The sequence below is a fragment of the Aedes albopictus genome, chromosome 3 (assembly GCF_035046485.1).
Source record: "Aedes albopictus strain Foshan chromosome 3, AalbF5, whole genome shotgun sequence".
Classification (NCBI taxonomy): Eukaryota; Metazoa; Arthropoda; class Insecta; order Diptera; family Culicidae; genus Aedes; species Aedes albopictus.
Genome location: NC_085138.1, coordinates 36,234,113 through 36,257,557, shown reverse-complemented (window position 1 = coordinate 36,257,557; position 23,445 = coordinate 36,234,113). Strand labels below are relative to the sequence as shown.

General features: G+C 38.3%; 1 protein-coding gene across 2 annotated transcripts in view; it reads right to left on the bottom strand.

The window, feature by feature from the left end:
• The window catches only part of LOC134289472 (uncharacterized), a 127,737-nt gene extending 106,071 nt beyond the window's left edge, over positions 1-21,666 (bottom strand). The window contains exon 1 of one of the 2 annotated variants that reach the window (XM_062855337.1): positions 21,318-21,666. Coding sequence is in view for 1 of the 2 variants with exons in the window: in XM_062855334.1 (XP_062711318.1) it covers positions 21,318-21,334 (17 nt within the window). In the remaining variant the exon portion in view is untranslated. The remainder of the gene's footprint in view (positions 1-21,317) is intronic. The other variant, XM_062855334.1, reaches the window with a different exon arrangement.
• Positions 21,667-23,445: the final 1,779 nt, after the last annotated feature.

Below are 23,445 nucleotides of genomic sequence, written 5' to 3'. Positions count from 1 at the left end.
GTTAAGTCAAAAGCTTTTAATGGATCATTATGAAAGTCATAATTGGTCAAATTTCATTTCATTCGGTTCATTGAATCCGGAGATATTACAGCTCAAAGTTGGCTATCGGATAAATATACCTTTTTCTTAGAATCTTTATATTTAACTTCGTGCAGAATAGCCTGATCTTTTCCAAAATTGGACCACTAATACACAACTAAATGATCAACTTACAGTAAAAATTTGAGAATATTTGCTGCACTTTTCGAAAAGTTACAGCTACTTGAAAATTTTTTGAGGGATGAAAATTTTGCCTGTCCCGATCATTTTGTCCCCTGTATATTCTATGGTTTCTCAAGGAATTAAAGTATTTTTTAATATTCGTTGACGCAGAAAAATAAATTGTAAACACAATTAAATTCTAGTTCAAATCAACCGATTTTTCAGTTTGCTATAGCGACAAACTGATTTCTAGTTTAAACTGAACTGTTCCATTGCTTAATACAAATATTTTTATTTGCCGAAATTTTTGACAGTTTGTTAGAACAAACAGAGATTTGGTAGTTTCTACATAAAATAACAGATTGTTTTAAACGACTGCACTTTTGCCACTAACAAAGCCGGGAAGTGATTATGTTGGTGACGGCAGTTCCTGCGGCAACTCGGAAATCTATTTTTAGACACTCGACAAGCGGATGGAAGCGAGAACGAATAAAAAAAGGCAAAAAATCGAAACCGACCAACTTTTTGTGGATGCAGTCTTGAGTACCTGCGCGTTATCCATCACGGCCAAAGCTGCACCCAGCCAACAATTTGATTGCTATATCGAAATTGCAACTGAAATAGTCACATATATATAGCACCAAAGAAATCGTATTCAATGCACGAAACAGGCATATACATACTAAAGTGGAGGCCATATCGAAACATATATACGATTACTGCGATTCCATCCAACATAATGTACGATTTCTCGAAAAATTTCTACGATTTCGCCGATTTTATCCGTCTAAATATACGATTATACATGATCTTATTACGATTGAGAGTACCAATATACGACTCAAGAATTTCAAATTTAAAAAAACCAATTGGTGTTCAGTGGGAATCGAACTTAGGTCCTTTGATTGAGAACTGTGCGTTATCTCTATTGGCTATATTGCCAAGTTGAAAATAGAGAGTTCAAAGTGAATGGCATGAAACGAATAAAAATTAGCATGATACGGTGCGAGACTTGTGGTGGGAGCGTTGTTGTTGTGCATTGAGTGGCACCAAAAGTGGTGCCCTGCAAGAGGCCCGGAATTCACATCGTTGTTGGAATCTATACATCACTTATTGTAAGTCATCTGCTTGTATGAAAACCTATATATTTGGTTGTTATTATTGGTAAATTATTGGAATGCGGCAACAAGAAAAATACAAATTTGCGATGAATACCATTTTTTTCTCCATCATATAAATATGTAAACAAAACCATTTACGATTTACGAGATTAATATTCGACTATTAAAAGTGGAGTAACAATCATATGCGACTGTAAAAATGAATATACGATTTCTACGATTTCATTCACTTCGTATACGACGCAATTGTCACGCAAACGATCAATATATAACATTGTTATAGTTTTATACGATTTCACCGATTTTCATCATACCTTTAGGTAGCAAGCTCGATTTAGCAGCTTCATATACGATGTGAAGCGACGATTTCCACGATCCAAATAAATCATATATACGATGCTAGCGAACTTGCAGCTTGACACTAAGAATGTATGTTTTTTTCACGATTCTATCCAATTCTGTGCGATCCTACCGATAGTATCTCGCACCTTTTATGGGCCCATATAGCCGAGGCGGTAAACGCACGGGTATTCAGCATGACCAAGCTGAGGGTGACGGGTTCGATTCCCGGTCGGTCCAGGATCTTTTCGTAAAGGAAATTTCCTTGACTTCCTTGGGCATAGAGTATCTTCGTGCCTGCCACACGATATACACATGCAAAATGGTCATTGGCAGAGGAAGCTCTCAGTTAATAACTGTGGAAGTGCTCATAGAACACTAAGCTGAGAAGCAGGCTTTGTCCCAGTGAGGACGTTACGCCAAGAAGAAGAAGAAGAACCTTTTATGATCGGAGACGAATATGAACGTATATGAAACAAAATCGCAATTGAAAATTAATTTGGCATGAAATGCGATTTTGCGCAATCATTGTCAACAAATATACATATTATTATACAATTCTGAATCAATATATGAAAATTTACGATTTTTTCCACAAAATGATTTACGATATGTGGTTGGCTGGGCACTTGGAAGTTGCACTGATGGATTTGCTACACTTTCTTCGTTGTGGCGATGTTGGGGTCAGAATTTTAAAGATGTGTGAGTGCTTCCGGGCCATGTTTATGGTCCCCATTTTGTTGAAACAAATGAAGATTTTAACGTTAAATGGAATGATGGGAATTGGTTGTTTTGATGGATAAACTCTAAGTAAGAACAAAGAAATATAACTTTGGAATAAGTAAATGCTCGGTTTGAAAATCAACCATGCGTTTTATTGTTTTAAACAAGCCTCATTTTTCTGCGTGATATAGGAGGAACTGTTTTTGTATTGATTCGATTCGATCTTCGTGAGTTATCCTGTAGGGAGACCATGCTATGCTACAGTATTCTAGAACTGATCTTACGTAAACAACGTATAAAGTTTTTATTGTGTAGGGGTCCTGAAAGTTGTAGCCAAAACGCTTAATGAAGGCTATTATATTATGTAGCTGCCTTGTGAGTGATAGCGTTATAATGATCAGTGAAAGTTAATTTCGAATCTAAGATCACTCCTGTCAGTAGGTCGGCTCTAGAGGCACGTTCTCCTCCATTTGGGAAATTTGTGCCATAGATAACTCCTAAATCTCTCATTCTATTACCTTTAACAACTTCTTGATTTCCTAAAAATATAGTAATTGGTGGTGTGCGTGTGCTATGTTTTCTGCCGAACGTCATTGAATTACATTTTTCACGTTTAACAGGGTATTCAGCATGGCCATGCTGAGGGTGACGGGTTCGATTCCCGGTCGGTCCATGATCTTTTCGTAAAGGAAATTTCCTTGACTTCCTTGGGCATAGAGTATCTTCGTGCCTGCCACACGATATACACATTAGCCTGGTACACGGTTTATATGGGAAAATACAAAAAATGAAAAAAAAACTCAAGTTCCTGTATACTTTTTGAGTTCCACTTTGGTCCCATATCGCACGGTGTGCCAAAAACCGTTATTAACAAATAAAAATGTCCACCCAAGTGGCACCCGGCATTCGAAAGATATGCTATTCTAGTATCTCCTCTGAAAATTTGAAAATCTTTCATCGAGGGAAACTTAAGTTTTTGTGATTTGAAGATTTTGAGCCATTTCTATAGGATTTTCTTATATGAGCAAATATGCACGCACGGTGTGCCTGATACCACTATTAACAAATAAAAATTTACTCCATACTCACACCCGGCGTTCGAAAGATATACTATTCTAGTATCTCCTCCGAAAATTTGAAAATGTTTTATCGAGGGAAACCAAAGTTTTTACTGTTTGAAGATTTTCCTCTATTTTCATAGAATAAGTTCATATATGGTACACGGTAAAAATTCTGCACGCTGATATAAACTGATTGGCACTTGGATTCGCACTACTGTTCAATACATTTGATATCAATTGAATATCAGTTGGAAAAGAACATCCACTGCCTCTTCAAAATTAATAAAACTTCACTTCAATTCGTTGTTGAGAATGTTTTGATTACCAAACAAGTATTTAAAAAAAGCATGCCCCCGCACCAAGATTCGATACCAAGACCTTGAGAATCATGATCATCTGTTCTACCACTACACTACTTCACATCTGCTAGAGAAGTGCGAATCAAAGCAAAACACTTTCTACCACCTGTCATCTATATTTATTTTCATGGCCAATGCACTCATTATCAAATCAACAGTTTTTCACTTTGGACCGTACTGCTTTTTACAGTGGTGCAAATCGAAGTGATTTTTAGTTGATTTCCCCGGTGGGTTTGTTTTGGTTTTCAAGCCAACACTGACAGCTTTGCGAATTCAAGGGAAAAGCATTTCCGATCATGTTGATTGGGATGTTGAGCAGTTGAGGGAGTTTTCCCTTGAATCGAGCGTGCAGAATTTTTACCGTGTATGCATATCTCCAATGAAATTGAAATTGAAAGCTTAAAATTGTTGTTACTGATGATCAATCAAATGTAAAATTTCTAAATTCACGGAAGAGACGTTAGTAACATGACGTATAAAAGCTGGGTAGTAAAACGATTAGCATTTAGGTTTACTTTAAAAGCTTCAATATCTTAAACATTATACCAACGATTGACAAAGCTTCCTAGGAATACCAAAACTTTGGGCTGTTAATTCAGTTTTACCATAGTCTTAAACCAACATGTTTAACTCTCGTTTCACCATGAAACGTTTTCAAATTCACCGACAAGATACCAATATAACGTGCTTAAAAACAAAAAAAAAACCGGTGCCAAACACTTAGAAAGTTTATGTAATCAAAGCTCACGGTGTGCCACATTTTTATTTGTATTCGAGTAGCAGGTAAAACAATGAAATATTAAACTACGGTAATTGACATTCCTCTCAATGAAATGTTGCCAAATGTGGAGCGGACCTGGTGTGATGGTTAGAACACTTGACTATCACGCCGAAGACCTGGGATCGAATCCCACTCCCAACAAACTCACATAATTTGAGTTCTTTCTTCGGAAGGGAAGTAAAGCGTAGGTCCCGATATTAACTAGCCTAGGGCTAAAAATCTCGTTAATACAAATAAAACAAAATGTTGCCAAATTTTCAGAGAAGTTGCTTGAATATTTATTGTACTTTTGGAATTTGTGAAACTCATGACGCCGTTCAACACTAGTTCGCGTCATGAGATGAGAAAAAAAATAGGGGTTTGGGACCCTAGAAACTCTAATGCGTATATCAGTTGAACACCCCAAGTTCTCAATTCAAACTTCGGTCTTTAACTGTGAAGTCCAATTTTTTTTTCGAAAATACTTTCACTATGACACTTCTAGGGTTCCAAAACCCTGTTATTTTTTTTCTCATCTCATAATACGATTTTTTTTAAATTTTGTTTATCAGTGTTATTATTTGTTTAAGATATGAAGAACACCGCATATTCTCATATACTTATGAGCTAATTCTATGAAAATATAGGGAAATCTTCAAACAGTGAAAACTGTGGTTTCCCTCGATAAAACGTTTTCAAATTTTCGGAGGAGATACTAGAATAGTATATCTTTCGAACGACGGGTGTGAGTTTGGAGTACATTTTTATTTGTTAATAGTGGTATCAGGCACACCGTGCGTGCATATTTACTCATATAAAAAAATCCTATAGAAATGGCTCAAAATCTTCAAATCACAAAAACTTAAGTTTCCCTCGATGAAAGATTTTCAAATTTTCAGAGGAGATACTAGAATAGTATATCTTTCGAATGCCGGGTGCCACTTGGGTGGACATTTTTTTTTTTGTTAATAACGGTTTTTGGCACACCGTGATATCAACTGTGCAAAATTTCAGATCGATCGGAAAAACTATATTTTAGCGCCCGACATTCTTAGTTTTTCATACGACTTACTATGGGGAAATATTACTCCTGCAAAGAAAAATCGCTAGGAGTCATCCCTAGATCCCTAAAAATAAGTCGACGAATGATTTCTGCAGAAAACTTCACTAAGAATCAGACCTCTGAAGACAGTAAATCGATGCGACGTTCGTGGAAAAAGTTATTAGGCTTCTCCCGATCGATAAAATAACGAGATTTTATTATTTATTGTTATTCCTTACATGTTAAACAGCGTTTGCATGCCATTCGGTTTTCAGTCTATAGCTTTTTTTCACATGCCTCAGATCGCTTTGCGGTCTTCGAAGGGTTGGTTCCTCGTAAAGTTTCCAACAGATATCATTCATCGATTTATTTTTAGAGGTTAAGGGGCAACCTGTGGCGATTTTTCTTTGAAAAAGTGATTTTCCCCATACTATATCGTATGAAAACTTAAAATGGCTGGCGCTAAAATATAGTTTCTCCGATCGATCTGAAATTTTGCACAGTTAATATGGGACCAAAATGGAACTCAAAAAGTGTACAGGAGTCAAATGTCTTTTTGTGTCCCACGCTAATACACATGCAAAATAATCATTGGCAGAGGAAGCACCGACGTACCGACATGCCAGCTAGTGCAAAGGTTCATGAAATTCTCGTCCAAAATTTTAAAATAAAACTAGAGCTCGATTTGAATAGGTCGTATGTGCTTTTGTCGATATTAAATTCGATCAGTTTATTTTATTTATTGTAGCAATATGGAAGATATTGACGGGTGACGGGGTGACGGGTTCGATTCCCGGTCGGTCCAGGATCTTTTCGTAAAGGAAATTTCCTTGACTTCCTTGGGCATAGAGTATCTTCGTGCCTGCCACACGATATACACATGCAAAATGGTCATTGGCAGAGGAAACTCTCAGTTAATAACTGTGGAAGTGCTCATAGAACACTAAGCTGAGAAGCAGGCTTTGTCCCAGTGAGGACGTTACGCCAAGAAGAGGAGAGGAGAGGATGGAAGATATTTTTGAGACTTTTAATGATGGAACGGAATGCTTATTTTGTGAGGATTCTGCTGTATGTATCAACTTTGTTCAATTTCAACGGTTTTCGCTACAATAAGCGAATCAAACTGATCGAATTTTTAATCAACAAAAGCACATACGACCTATTCAAATCGAGCTTCAGAAAAGCCGTTGAAAACAAGCGCCATCTGTTGAGTTTAATTCAGAACTATTTTGGCCGAAATATTTCGAACACAGATTTTTCAAACATTGGATAATGCTGTTTATTTCATAATAATTACCGAAATTTCTCATGATAAATTAAGAAAAGATAGATTCACGAGCTATGTTCATAACAAAACTTCTTAGGAGCGTAAAAGACTCAATAATCTTACAGAATTTCATACTTTGATTGGTTTAAACGTAGAGTGTTTGTTTGTATTCCGCGGCGTCGCCGTCGTCGGTGGTGATGCCTTTATCATACTGCAGTCACTCTGCTGATTTTATCAGAACACAATTTCATATCCTAATTTTCCGAAAGCACAATTTATTATTAGGCTTAATTAATATAAGTACTTCTGGGAGATTTTCTTTTTTCAGATAAAAGTTGAAATAGTAGTCAGCCCAGTCAGCGTCACTGAAACGGCAGCAGGAGCAGCATCATCGTAGCGACGCCACAGAGAACAGACGTCGAAGCTCATGAAGTGTGGTTGTGTAAAGCATTGCAACGGTTGTTTTGAAATAACTGGCAGTGTGGCCGTAGCGCGGCGCTGTCACATTTCGAATCGGGGTACAAATTTGCCGTTGTTTTACCTTTTGGCGCTAGTGTCGTCAGATGTGCACCCTAGTATAGTTCCACCAAGAGAATGCGTTGGTTTTACTAGGAAAACAAAAATTGAATTCTCGTTTAACTTATTTCTCATTGAAAATAATGAAACTAATTGTCAATGGGTTGCTTAAATTTTGTTGTAAAATTAGTGTATCAACAATATGCTTATTGTTATTTGAGCAAATACAGCTCATTCTCTGAGTTAGGAAATTTGAAGGTGCACTAGTGAAATATTTCGTAAGTAAGCGCCATCATGGTGTCGAAATGAGTTTTTAGGTGGGGAAGTCACCGTCGACATCGCTAGTGAGCTTGTTTTTTTTCTTTACACAACATTTTGAGGAAATTTTGTTCGAGCATGTTCGTCTGTTCTCTGTGCCATTGGTCAAATATGCCTATTTCTTTTAAAAAATATTCTCTGTCTTCTACATTTTTAATTTCCATAAAAAGTTTGATATCGTCAGTTCAGCATATATGAGGATCTTGATGTGCTTAATAATATACGTAATATCGTTTACAAACAATATAAAAAGCATGTTCGAGGATTTCACTGCAGCGAGAAATATGACCCACTTCAAAAGGAGTGGCAACCGGTCCCAGCTGCGATTCAACTCCGTCGAGATGGTTGGGTAGGGTACCTATCCAAAATATATCCATGAAGTGTGCTAGGCCAGCAGCATGCTTCTGCTGCTGTGCTAGCTTGAGGTTCGAGCTGCTCGGAAAGGGAATTTGCGACTAAAGCCGGCAAAGAAAACGATCCACAAAGAAAACGGTCTCCCAGAGCTCAAAGAAGGCAGGGAAAAATAATGCCGATTATGTTGACGGAGTTTGCTGGTAGCTATGGCAATCAATACCATTGAGACGAGGATTGGACCACCCACCCATTCAAGCTGTGGGATGGAGCTAGGTATGTCGAATCTGGTTCTGCTCGTTTGAAGTGTGAGGATGATTGTAAATTATGAAGGATGTATTTAGGTTGGACTAAAATCACAGAGAACAGACGTCCAAGCTCATGTAGTGCTATTGTGTAAAGCATTGCAACGGTTGTTTTGAAATAACTGGGAATGTGGCCATTACGCGGCGCTGTCAAATTACGAATCGGGGTACAAATTTGCCGTTGTTTTACCTTTTGGCGCTAGTATCACCAAGTGTGCACCCTAGTATAGTTCCACCAAGAGAATGTGTTGGTTTCATTTGGAAAACATTAATTGAATTCTTGTTCAACTTGTTTCTTATTGAAGATAATGAAACTAAATATCAATGGGTTGCTCAAATTTTGTAGCTGGATTAATGAAATAATCATAAACATCTTGTTATTTGAGCAAATACAGCTCAGAATCTGGGTAGAAAAATTTAAAGATGCGCTAGTGAAATATTTCTTTAGAAAACGCCATCATGGTGTCGAAACAAGTTTTTGAGTGGGAAAGTCACCGTCGATGTCGCTACTGAGCTTGGTTTTTCTTTACACAAGATTTTCAAGCAATTTTGTTCGTGCATGTTCGTCTGTTCTCTGTGCTAAAATCACAGAGAACAGACGAACATGCTCGAACAAAATTGCTTGAAAATCTTGTTTAAAGAAAAATCAAGCGCAGTAGCGACATCGACGGTGACTTTCCCACCTAAAAACTCCATCCGACACCATGATGGCGCTTGATTAAGAAATATTTCACTAGCGCACTTTTAAATATTCCTACTCAGAGATTCAGCTTTATTTGCTCAAATAACAAGATGTGTATGATTGTTTCACTAATTCAGCAACACAATTTGAGTGAACCATTGAACATTAGTTTCACCACTTTGAATTAGACATGAGTTGAACAACAATACAATTATTATTTCCCTAGTAAATTCACACATTCTCTGGGTGGAACTATATTTGGGTGCACACTTGGTGACACTAGCGCCAAAAGGTGAAACATCGGAGAATTTGCACCGCGATTCGAAATGTGACAGCGCCGCGTAATGGCCACATTGCCAGTTATTTCAAAACAACCGTTGCAATTCTTTACACAACTGCACTTCATGTGCTTAGACGTCTGTTCTCTGTGCTTGGAGTATGGTATAAGCATTTCTGAACTCAACTCAACTGAACTGAACTCATGGTTTATCCACAGAGAACAGACATATAAGCTCGAACAAAAATACGTCGAAATCGTGTGTAAAGGATTTAAGTGTACCTCAATGCCACCAACGGAGACTGCCCCACACATAAAGTCGATTGGATTGGATTTGGATTGGATTTGGATTGGATTTGGATTGGATTTGGATTGGATTTGGATTGGATTTGGATTGGATTTGGATTGGATTTGGATTGGATTTGGATTGGATTTGGATTGGATTTGGATTGGATTTGGATTGGATTTGGATTGGATTTGGATTGGATTTGGATTGGATTTGGATTGGATTTGGATTGGATTTGGATTGGATTTGGATTGGATTTGGATTGGATTTGGATTGGATTTGGATTGGATTTGGATTGGATTTGGATTGGATTTGGATTGGATTTGGATTGGATTTGGATTGGATTTGGATTGGATTTGGATTGGATTTGGATTGGATTTGGATTGGATTTGGATTGGATTTGGATTGGATTTGGATTGGATTTGGATTGGATTTGGATTGGATTTGGATTGGATTTGGATTGGATTTGGATTGAATCTGGATTGGATTTGGATTGGACTTGGATTGGATTTGGATTGGATTTGGATTGGATTTGGATTGGATTTGGATTGGATTTTGATTGGATTTTGATTGGATTTGGATTGGATTTGGATTGGATTTGGATTGGATTTGGATTGGATTTGGATTGGATTTGGATTGGATTTGGATTGGATTTGGATTGGATTTGGATTGGATTTGGATTGGATTTGGATTGGATTTGGATTGGATTTGGATTGGATTTGGATTGGATTTGGATTGGATTTGGAATGGACTGGATTTGGTTTGGATTTAGATTGGATTTGGTTTGGATTTGGATTGGATTTGGAATGGACTGGATTTGGTTTGGATTTAGATTGGATTTGGTTTGGATTTGGATTGGATTTGGATTGGATTTGGATTGGATTTGGATTGAATCTGGATTGGATTTGGATTGGACTTGGATTGGATTTGAATTGGATTTGGATTGGATTTGGATTGGATTTGGATTGGATTTTGATTGGATTTTGATTGGATTTGGATTGGATTTGGATTGGATTTGGATTGGATTTGGATTGGATTTGGATTGGATTTGGATTGGATTTGGATTGGATTTGGATTGGATTTGGATTGGATTTGGATTGGATTTGGATTGGATTTGGATTGGATTTGGATTGGATTTGGATTGGATTTGGATTGGATTTGGATTGGATTTGGATTGGATTTGGATTGGATTTGGATTGGATTTGGATTGGATTTGGATTGGATTTGGATTGGATTTGGAATGGACTGGATTTGGTTTGGATTTAGATTGGATTTGGATTGGATTTGGATTGGATTTGGAATGGACTGGATTTGGTTTGGATTTAGATTGGATTTGGTTTGGATTTGGATTGGATTTGGATTGGATTTGGATTGGATTTGGATTGAATCTGGATTGGATTTGGATTGGACTTGGATTGGATTTGGATTGGATTTGGATTGGATTTGGATTGGATTTGGATTGGATTTTGATTGGATTTTGATTGGATTTGGATTGGATTTGGATTGGATTTGGATTGGATTTGGATTGGATTTGGATTGGATTTGGATTAGATTTGGATTGGATTTGGATTAAATTTATTTAAGGCTTATTGTGACACTTTCTTTGTACCGTCTTACCCCGTTCGTTCGACACGTTTTAATACGACTCTTTTTAATTCGTACCCCGCTTATACGACACATGTCGAATTAAAAAGTGTTCAAATGTCACAGCGATGTACACTGTAAATGCAAAACAGTTTGATGTTGCGCTTATACTCGCACCCGCAGCAGCTCCTCTTGCAGCCGCTAATTCCGGAAGTTCTGAGTTGGTGCTATTCGACACCAAAATCGCCTGAAGACAAACCGGAATGAACTGAGGATGGCAACAATCGTAGAAAGAATGAGCATTTTATTCGCACCATCGCAATATCTGTTGAAATTATGTTTCATAATAAACCCGGAAATCAAAACAAAAACAAAAATAGAGTTGCCAAATTTTAATGAGCATGATGGTGTAGGGTGACCAGTTTGTCGAATTAAAAGTTTACCCCGGTTATTCGACAACAGTCGGTGTCGTATTAGCGGGGTAATACGGTAGTTTGTTTTTCTTCTTATTGTATGACAACTTCATTCACTGAAATAAACTGATTTGAACAAACTTATATTGCGCATTTAATTCACCACTGGACTGCGCACTCAATTTTCAAAAGTGCGGAAACGTTAATAAAAGTGCGCGATTGTATCAAATCCAGTTGATGTCTTCGGCAACACTATATCTTTGATTCATGCTGAATAAGTGCTCTGAACACACCGAGCTGATTTGTTACAAATCGCGCACTTTTATTTACGTTTTCGCGTCCTTCAAAACTCGTGCGATAGTCCAGTGGTGAACTAAATGCGCTATACAAGAATGTAGTTATTCAGTTCGTGTAGCAAGAAAAGATTATGCTGCTGATTGGGTATTTTTTGCAATTACAAAAAACTTTGTATGCAACTCGTTGCAAAACTCGATTTTTCAGCACTCGTCGTATTTATCCAACTCGACAAGCCTCGTTGGATAAATGTACGACTCGTGCTGAAAAAATCATCATTTTGCAACTTGTTGCATAAATAACTATTTTGGGCTTTACCTAACAGGAATACTTAAAAAATGAGTAAACATGTCGTTTTAAGGCCGCACGGGACGACGTGTTATTTTTCCTATCTTCCCTCTCTTTCTAACAATTTGCCTCGCGATTTTGAAGAAGCAAATATCAATTTCCACTCCACTGACGTAGCTGAAACTTTAGTCGATTGTGCACCCCAAGTGAGCAAATGAACGATCAAATTTCTAGTCAATAATATGAAGTAGAAGTTGAGATTTGCATCTTACTAGCAACAGAGCAATGGCGGACGATTCAACCACCGTCCCGTCCGGCCTTAATCAATGCTTGATCGAATTATGCAGAAATCGACAAAGGCCTTTGGGAGCCTATTGGCGCTGGACTAGGTGCAGTAAACTCGTTCAAAATCAACTTTCCGGCAGAAAATCATCACAACAATCACTGTTAACAACAAGTTCAACAAGCAATAAGGTATCTGATTCAGATTGAAGAAGTGGACGAAAACGGTCGTTTCGTTGTGAATTTAGGTAATGCACCTGGGGGAAATACTGGTTCAATTATTGGTGGAATACTCAAAGAAATTTCTGAAGAGATCTCATGAGAAAATCCTATTAAATTTCTGGAGGATTCCTTGGAGTAAATTCTGGGAAATTCCTGGAGGAATTCTGGAGAAATTCGTGGAGGAATTCTGGAAGTAATCTATAGAAAAATATCAAAGAAATCTCTTGAGGACTTCCTAGAGGAAAACTTGAGAAAAAATCTGGAGGAATCCTTGGAGGAATTCTTGGAGGAATCCCTGAAGCCATTCCTGGGAAAATCTCTAGAGAGAATCCTGAATGCCTGGAGAAACTTAACTTCTGAACAAATTCCTGGAGGAATTCTTGGATGATACCCAGCAGGAATTCCTGGAGAAATTTTTTGGATGAATTTTTGGAGTAATTCCCGAAAGAATTCCTGGAGGAATTTTTGGAGAAATCTCCTGAGAAATTCTGGGAGGAATTGCTGAAGAAATTTCTAAAAAAATGTCTTGAGAAATTCCAGGAGGATTTCCTGGAAGAACCCCTAGAGAAATCACTGGGAATATCGCTGGAGAAATTTGTGGAGAAATCCCTGGAGGAATCCCAGAAGCAATTCCTGAAAGTACTCCTGGAGAATTTCCTGGAAGAATCTGTAAAAAAATCCACAGAGGATTTTCTGAAGAAATTCCTGAAGGAATTGCTGACATAATTTCTGAAGGATGTCCAGGAGCAATTCCTGGAGAAATTTCTGGGGTAATTCCTGAAGGATTTCCTGGAGAAGTTTCTGGAAAAATTCCAGGATAAAATCTTGGAGGAATACCTGGAGGAATTCGTAGAGGTATTCCTGTGGGAATTACTAGAGGAATCCCTAGAGAAATTCTTGAAGGAATTACTGGATGAATTTCTAGAGGAATCTCCAGAGCAATTCTGGGTGATTTCTATTTATTTTTCTGTTATTGTTTCATTTCTGAAAAAATCCCTTGAGAAATTCCTGAAGAAATCTCTTGACGAATTTCTGCAGGAAATCCCTGAAAAATCCCTGAAAGTATTCCTGGAGAATTTCCTGGAAGAATCTCCAAAAAACTCTTAAAAGGACTTCCTGGAGGAATTGTTGACATGATTTCTAAAGGATGTCCAGGATAAAATCCTGGAGGAATGCCTGGAGGAATTATTGTGGGAATTGCTGGAGGAATCTCTAGAGGAATTCTTTTTTTTTTTTATTTTTTTTTTTTTTTTTTTTTTTTTTATTTAATTATTCGCCTTCGACTAACTTGTCGCACAGACTACTTTCTTACAGACTATTCAGTATCACTATACAAATACATTCAGAAAATGATCATCATTTGCTTTACAATACAAACAGACAATTGAACGACATTTCACAAACATTACTGAAACAAACACTGGCATTTTAGAACAAAACAATAGCAACTAATCATTGGACTGTTTGGATTGCAGATCGGTTTGAAGGCCTCCAAGTTGTTTTAGAAGTATTTCTAAACTCGCGACATCGTATTCCATCTGGCCAGGTTGAACTCCTCAAAGCACAACTTCGGAATTTCGCCCCAACGGTAATTTTGTACGACACGTAGTCCAGCGTTGAAATAATCGTACCAGATCCAACTAAACATTTTATCCCGAACACTTCCTTCGTTCCAAGTGATTCACACACCATTTGTACGACTTCGTTTTCGGACACATCCGTTGCAATATTTGAAACGTACAGTTCCAAACGCGTGTCGTTAGAAGCTCGAGACATTTGATCGGTAGCAGGAAACATCGTTGACGACAATGGAGATTCTTCAAAGCCAGATTGCCGACGCATCGAGATGTCTTCGACTTTCGTGGATATCGATGACATTTCAGATACAATCTGACTGATTCGTTCCACTTCTACTTTTAAAGCATTCACTTCCGTTTTCGTTGCGAAATCGCTAGATTTTTTGGTATTTGTCGTTTCACGCAAACGACCGTTTTCAACACGAACTCTGCAAGCATCGCACATCCAAAATATATTTTCGTGCAGACATGCACATCCTTCATCGTAGGATAATCCAACACATTTTGCGTGGAATTGAGGCAAATTCTCACAAAACACCTCGCAGCATACTACAATATCTTCGACACGGAATTCTACCTTACAAGCGGTACAACAATTTGCCATTCTGCGGTTTAGTGAACCCTATGTCCTCAGCAATGCTTTTTAGTTTCGACGTACAGATGGCACCACCGGCGCACAGTTGTGTTTGATGATATTTCGTTGTGGACGTATTTGGCAGGCGGCAGCAATGGAGGCGTTCGTGTTTATAACTCCAATTATATCAGGTGAGAATGTCGTTCGGTGGAAAACAAAACCGGATAATACCCACACGTTCGTTGAGATCACAACTGATTTTCAGTTCTGTTGAATGTGCATCACAAAGCGGAATACAATTCTTCATAAAGCAGCTCCGAAGCGGTACAAAAACTCACAAAATCGTCGATGCAAACGGGAAGCAATTCAGACAATACCAACACGACACGACTACGACTGTATGAAAGAATTACTGGATGCATTTCTAGAGGAATCTCCAGAGGAATTCTGGGAGATTTGTATTTCTTTTTCTGTTATTGAACTATCTCTAAAAAAATCCCTTGAGAAATTCCTGGAGAAATTTCTTGCGGAATTTCAGCAGGAACTCCTGGAGAAATCTTCGAAGGAATTCCTGAAGGAACCCCTGGGGGAATCTTGGAAGAAATTTGTTGAAAAATCCCTGGAGGAATACCTGGAGGAAACTCTGAAAAATTCTTGAAGGTATTCCTGGAGAATTTCCTGGAAGAATTTCGGAAATCCCTAGAGGATTTCCTGAAGGAATCCTTGGAGGAACTTCTGGGGGATTTCCTGAAGAAATCTTCGAAGAATTTCCTGGATGAATCTTCGAAGGATTTCCTGGAGGAACACCTGAGAAAATCCCTGATGAAGTTCGTGGAGAAATCTCTGGAGGAATCCCTGTAGCAATTCCTGGTGGAATCTCAGGATAAATTCCTGGAGAAATGCCTGGAAGAATTTCTAGAGGAATTGCTGATATAATTTCTGAAGGATATCCAGAAGCAATTCCTAGAAAAATTCCTGGAGGAATTCCTGAAGAAATTCTTAGGGTAATTCCTGGAGGAATCCCTGAAAATTTCTAAAAGTATTCCTCCAGGAATTTTCTGAAAGAATTTCTGAAGAAATCCTTAGAGGATTTGCTGGCAGAATCCTTAGAGGAACTTATGGAGCATTTCCTGGAGGAATCTTCGAAGGATTTCCTGGAGGAATCCCTGGGGAAAATCGCTGTATAAATTCGTGGAGAAATCCCTGGAAGAATAAGGAATCTCAGGAGAAATTCTTGGAGAAATGCCTGGAGGAATCCCTGAAAAAAATCCTGAAAGTATTCCTAGAAAATTTCCTGGAAAATTTCCTGGATCAATTGGTGGCATAATTTATGATGTAATTCCTTGATAGATTCTTGGTGAAATTCCTGGAGAATCCCTGAAGAAATTCCTTGAGCAATTTCTGGAGGAATACCTCGAGGAGACTTTGGAGTAATTCCTGGATGAAATCCTGGAGGAATGCCTGGGAATTCCTGGGTAAATTTCTACACGAAAAGAAAAGTAATGATTTCAATTATTAGATTTAGGTTATTAATTTTATTCCACTCTAACATATAAACTTCATTTCGCCACTTTATAAACGTTAAACAAAACCTAATAAAGCGTATAACGCATCCTGATGAAAAGTATAAGTTTTGCCTAATGGCGAAAATATATTAGGCAAAACTTATACTTATAATAATGTTTTGGATTGAAAATTTCCAACATGGCACTCGGTTCAGAAGAAGCCGCAAAACAAAGGAAAGTTCAGTTTTTCTCGTGGAGATATCTTTGGGTAAGGTAAAAAATAAATTGTATGGTTATATTATTTTGTATTTAATGCATTTGCGATTTCAGGTAAGATACCGATGGAACTTGCACTTCACTCCCGGTTGACGATGGATTTCTACATAATTAAGCCACATCGTCGAGGAAGAGGCCATCGTTACCACCAAACCCGAGACGAAGTCCTTGGGCAACAAGATAGCTGGTTTTCGTACTCATCTGATGAAGTGTCTGCGCTACTTACATATCATCGCAATCAAGCTGCAGCGAGCCGGAAGTGTCCCCTGAGCAGATGAACTCGAACAACTTCGGCATTCCGGTCAAAAACCCGTCGGTGCAGAGCTGCAGTCTAAGTTTGCCAGTTAATGATCGGTATTGGCTAGTGTCCGTTGGGATGTTCGTTATTTTATGCGGTATTTGAAAATAAACATTGAAGTATGATTGTACATAATTAAAAATAGTTCTTATAGTATTTTTTGTACCTTAAATTTGAATTTAAATGCCTAACCATTTATCAAAACAACACGTAATATATTTTATTATTTTTTTCATATACCTTGTATAATGCGCCTAATGAAAATTATTAGGAAAAGTTCACAAAAGGTATAAGGCAAACTTATACTTTTCATGACGTCTGTCTAATAGGATTTAAAAAGGTTTCGCATAATTTTCATTGGGCAAACGAAATGGCAAAAATGTATAACATTTTCTAATAAATTTATTTAGGAATTTTCTTTTCGTGTATAGGAATCTCTGGAGCAATACCTGGAGGAAGTCCTGAAGGAATGCATTGAGGAAACCCTGGAGGATTTCTTGGAAGAATCTCTGAGAAAACATCTTGTAGAAATTCTTGAAGGGATATCTGGAGGATATCCTAGAGGAATGCCTGTAGGAATTCCTGAAGGAATCTCCAGAAGAACTTCTGGAGACATCTCTAGAGGAATTTCTGGAGGAATCTCTAGATGAACTCCTTGAAGAATTTTTAGAAAAATCACTGCAGCAATTCCCAGAGGAATCCCTGGAAAAATCCAAGAGGAATTCCTGAAGAAATTCGTGGATGAATCTCTCAAGGAACTCGTAGAAGAATACCAGGAATAATTCCTGAAGAAATCGCAGATGGAATTCTTGGATAAATTCTGGAGGAACCCTTGGAATAGTTCCTGAAAAAAATCCAGAAGGTATCCCGGAAGTAATTTCAGGGGGAACGCTAAAGGGAATCTCTTAACAGGTCCTGGAGGAAGTATTAAATTAATTCCTGAAGGAGTTCCTTGAAGAATACAAGGAGGAATTCCTGAAGGAATCATAAGAAGAGCATTCTTTGGGGCATCTTTGGAGGGGTTTTTTAAATAAGTTGTTTCAGAAAGAATCACAGAAGGAATTCCCGAGTTAAGCACTGCAGAAATTCTTGGAGGAATCCCTGGAGGATACCTGTAGGGATTAACATAGAAATCCCTAGAAATACTTCTGGAGCAATCTTTAGAAGAATTCCTGGAAGAATTTCTGGAGCAATCCCTGGATGAAATTTTAGGGAAATCCCTGCAGCAACTCCCTGAGGAATCCTTGGAATAATTCCTGGAGGAATCTCTGAAGAAATTCGTGAAGTAATCGATTGAGAAATTTCTGGAGGAGTCCCAAGAAAAATTCCTGAAAAAATTGCACATGGAATCCTTGGAGAAATCCTGAAGGAATTCTAAGAAGAGTTCGTGCAGGAGCTCCTTGAGGAATCCCTGTAGCAGTTTCTGAAGCAATCCCTGCAGGAGTGCCTGTAGAAACCCCAAGAGAAACCCCGGAAGCAATTCCTAGAGGCATTCCTAGAGGAGTCCCTAAACAGTCCCTGGAGAAAGTACTGAATTAATTCCTGGAGGAACTCCTGAAGAAATTCTAAAAAGTGTTCCAGGGAGAATCCTTGGAGGAATTTTTGAAATAATCCGTGGAGTTGTTCCTGAAAGAAACACTGCAGAAATTCCCGGGTGAATCCCTGGAAGAATTCTTCAAGAAAGCCTGAAGAAATTCCAAATCCCATGAGGAATCCCGGAAGGGATTCATGAGGAATTCTTGAGGAAATCCCAGAAAAGCTTCCTTAACAAAATCGTGGAAGAATTTCTGTAGGAAAAAAAATATATGAAGGAATCCATGTTTGCAATAATTTTTGGACGAATTGTTGTTGGAATCATTGGATGGACTCCCAAAAGAATGTTTTGTACAATGTTTTAAGGAACTTCTGGATTATTTTTTAGATAATGTCTGGTAAAATTTCCTGTAAGGGTTTCTGGAAGATATTCCTGCTGAAATGCCTCGAATGATTCCAGATTGAATTATTGGAGCAACCTCTAGTGGAATTCTTGAAGGAATATATGGAGAAATGCCTGAAAAAATCTCTGAAGGAACACTTGCAGAAATACATAAAAAAAATTGTTGACATTCCGTTGGGAATCCTTGGAAAAATTCCTGGAGGAATTCTCGAAAAAATTACTGGAACTATCACTGGAGGAACCTCTACAGATATCCCAGGACTCCAGGATTAATTCCCGGAGGAATGTCTGGTGAAACGCATAGAGGAATTCTTGAAAAATTCCCTGGAGCAATCCTTGATGGAATCACTGAAGGAAGCTATGGAAAAATTCCTGGACAAATTCGTTGATGCATCCTTGCAGAAGTATGTGTAAAAAAATATGAAGGAATCGTGGGAGGAATTCTTTAAGCATTTCTTGGAAAAAAAAAATCTGAATCAATCACTTTTAGAACCCTGCAAGATGCCCATGGAAGAATTCACGAAGGAGATACTCCTGGAGAAGTCCCTTGAGGAATTTCTGAAAGAATTCCTGGAGAATTTCCTGAATAAATGCCTAAAGCAGTGATCCTCAGCGTAGATGTCTATGTGGGCCAAAATTGAATTTTGAAAAAAGACTGCGGGCCGCAAGACATTAAAGAGTTTATTTTCAACAATTTCCAAGATTCATGATGTTATTTGGGACTTCTCGTGGATTTTGAGAAATTTTAGAATGATTTGCAGAAATTTCAGGGTTTTCGGGGTTATTGTAGGAATCCTTGATATTTTTTTTAAGTTTTTCTTGCGTAATTTCTTAGGAAGTCAATGAAGAAAAACCTGCAGACATGATTTTCTGAGCAAATTCTGCAAGTATTTGTAGCCGATTTAGAATAGATATTTTAAGAGAAACTCCCAAAAGTATTGCTAGGGGAATGAAGAGTATCATACCCCCCCCTAAAGCTTTTAGCGAAGAAGTTGTAGGCAAAAATTCTGTATTTTTTTTATTGAATTTTTCTGGTAAAAGTGCTGACTATATTTTTTTGCCGATAAAAAAAAACAAAATGAGAATTATTCGAATTTTATTTTCGACAAATTGAACTAATTACTAATGACGAGTTCTGCCACAAGTCGAAAATCCATGACAGAGAACTTGTTATATATATCCTGAGCCAATTACATATTTGAGCACCACGCTAATGCGGAGTACAAAAAGCGAGAATTTTTAATGTGTTGTACAAAATACAACAGCGCGACCGCTCGAAGGTTAACAACAGTTTTGGAAATTTTCGGAACAAAATTCGAAAATGTAGTCTTTTACACTTAGTAGAACTTAATCTTATTTCTTTAAAAACTTTCCATGACATTGGCAAAATTTCAGTAATTAATATTCAATCTCATGAAAGTTTTAAAATATGGTGAAATTTCTGATTTTCATTCTGGAATCTATGAGTGGGCCACTTCCTAATGCATTTCAGAATCAGTTCGCGGGCCGCACAAAACCTGGTCGAGGGCCGCATGCGGCCCGCGGGCCGCAGTTTGGTGACCACTGGCCTAAAGGAATTTCTGAAGGTGTCCTTGAAAGATTTCGTAAAGAAATCCCAGGTATTTTGCTTTTAGCATGCCGTTTGTTTGAATTGAATTACTTGTGAAAATTCATGTAGCAGTAGAGTGCAGTTATGTGCTACTGCTATATAGCAGTACATGGTTCTACAAAGTCCTTCTTTTTCCGTACCGGAACCGGTTCCGGCATATCTAGAAAATTTGGCATGCTGTTTTTGTATTCCATGAATAAACATCACAAAATTTAACCACTCAACCAAGAATGTTATTTGGTAAAATTCTATGATAAGATTGAAGTTGTTCTCTTGGAGAAATACTTGGCGAAATTTCCTGTAGTTCTCGAGTAAAGAAGGTTTGATAATTGTGGATAAAAACCTTAATTATAAGAATAGTTTATTTTTTTGAGATATTTTTTCTGGAACTCAGAATTATTAATAATCTTTGAGTAGGCTCGAATTAAAAAAAAAAATCTGGCGGCCAGAGGGGCACGCCCCCCCCCTGCCCCCTCTGGCTACGCCCATGTGGCCAAATGAAAGACAACAGACGTTTTTTCTGACATTCTTGAACATAAATGTTACCGTTTGTGGTCGAACGATGTTTTTATCAATGGCTACATACATTAATGTTCATATATTAGCAATGCATACACTTGGAAGACTGCAGTACACGATTAGATCAGTCTAAGATCAGTTAAGATAGCCGCCCCAAAGGCTGCGTTGTAAAAACCCAAACCACGGAGCTCGTCATCCAAACAACACACAGAGCTGAATTTGCTAGTCCTTGCTGACTCGCTGGTAGTAGCAATTTCGACTTCGTTCATTTTGTCGATGACGAAATCGGTGCTCTTGAGAACACAAGGCAAAAATGCACCTGGAGTACTTACCACTTTGTATACCGCATCCGTTCCGCAATGTTTAACTTCTAAGCGCCAATGCTTCCTTAGCCGCTTCTGGTCTGAAGTGTCGGTATGCAGGACTGGAAACTTCTAGTGAACGTTGTCCTGATCACCCGGAATCAGCCGCACATAGTTCCTACTTCTGTTGCACTTTTTCGGTGTTTTACGGGACGCCTTTTTCCCTTTTCAGCAAGCTAATCACTTTATTAGCACAGGAAAATGATTAACTTTTACAAATTCTTTGCTCGTGGTCGTCTCGCACAATGAATGTCTTCTCGGTCGTGTTGCCGCAGGCAGACTAAACCTTCTATATGGACTTATCCACCGATGAACCGAATTCATCGCGGACCGAGAATTTTGACACTAGAGCGGGGCCATTCCCAATCAGAATCGTTAAATTCTGATTGGAACAGACCCCGCTCTAGTGTCAAAATTCTCGGACCGCGATGAATTTGGTTCATCGGTGGATAAGTCCATAGCGCGGCGCACCAATCGGAGATGTGTCTCTCACTTGCGCATGCGTTCGCTCTCTACTCTCGCTTTCTTATGGGTGTGACGACATCGATAAATGGCGTGATCGCTCCATCATCGCCGGTCAGTAATTAGCCTGTGCATGCCGGCAGGATCGACATACGAATGACACTAGGGGCTGTCCATAAACCACGTGGTCATTGGGGGGGGGGGGGGGGGTTCGGCCAATGACCATTTGGTATGGACAAATAATCATTTTTGTATGGACTAATGACCACGTGGTTTATGGACAGCCCCCTAATGAGTGGAGCTTTTTTGTCGACCATTCAAAGCTTTTGACAGTGTTCGACATTCGAGGAGAAAATCTTATTAGAATCGTATGTTTACGATTCCAATAAGATTCCAATAAGATTTTCCCATTGAACCATCATTGACTGAAATTTAATTCAACCGTTATTTTGAAGATAGAATTTTGATTTTTTTGTCACGCGAAAATTGATTTTTTCGATAACCGTGTGTTGGACGTACTTCGAACATATTGCACTGGATAGAGGGCCAGATCTGCTGTCCAGCGCATTACGTCCGACGTTATGTTTCACATATTCATTTGAAGAAAAATTTATTGTTTCAACCGCGACGACAATAGACTTACGTGAAGGTAGGTTTCATTCGTTAAATGAAAAAATAATTGAAGATCAAATTAGATTAGAACTAACAAAATTAGTTAGAAACAGTAACGTTACTGCAAGTATAACAATAGCTGGAAATTCAATCCTTCTTAATACATTTTTTCGTTAAAATTAACCCGTATGTGACCGGCAGGGTACCCGGGTACCTTTTTCGATTTCGAATCTCGATATTTAAATTATTATTGAGAATAGGAAGTAGAAACTCTGCTAGATCCAAGAACTCGTAAATATTATCTAATTAATGTATCTATTAATGGGGATGACCGAATTTTCAAGTGACGAGGGTCAGGGGAGTGGCTGTTGTTTTTTTTTTTATTACGTGGAATGCCGCTAAGGTACCCGGGTACCCACGAAACTGAAATGATCATATCTTCGTCAATTTTTCATCGTTTTTTCGGGAGCATGTGCTTATTGAAGCCCACATTGTTTAGCCTGGGATACCGTAAAGTAGCCATGGCCAGCCAGAACCCCCACGGGAAGCCTCATCTGGAATCGCAGCTTCAAAGTCAACACATTTTATGATCCCAGGCTGATCAGACACTATATGCTGAAGCAATTGAGGCAAGATTGATACCGACATTGCTACTAACCTACCGAAAATCCCGCGCATTGTTTTGTATAAAAACATGGGCGAAATCCGGATTTTCACCCACGGTGATCGGACCGGTCCAACCAAATATTATCTCGATAGGTAATGAGTTTGTGAGTTGAATGAGCCAAAAAAAAATCGGTGGAAAATTGACGGAGATATGATCATTTCAGTTTCCTGGTTACCCGGGTACCCTATTGACATTCTACGGGTGTTTTTTTATTGCTGGCCACACTACGGTTAATGCAAAACTGCAAACTAGAAAGGTGATTTTTTCAACGGTTGGAAGTTAAATTTAATTATTTATTGTAACGACCTCCATCTAACAAAATGTCTTTAATTAATTTATTAATTCTAGCTGTACCCG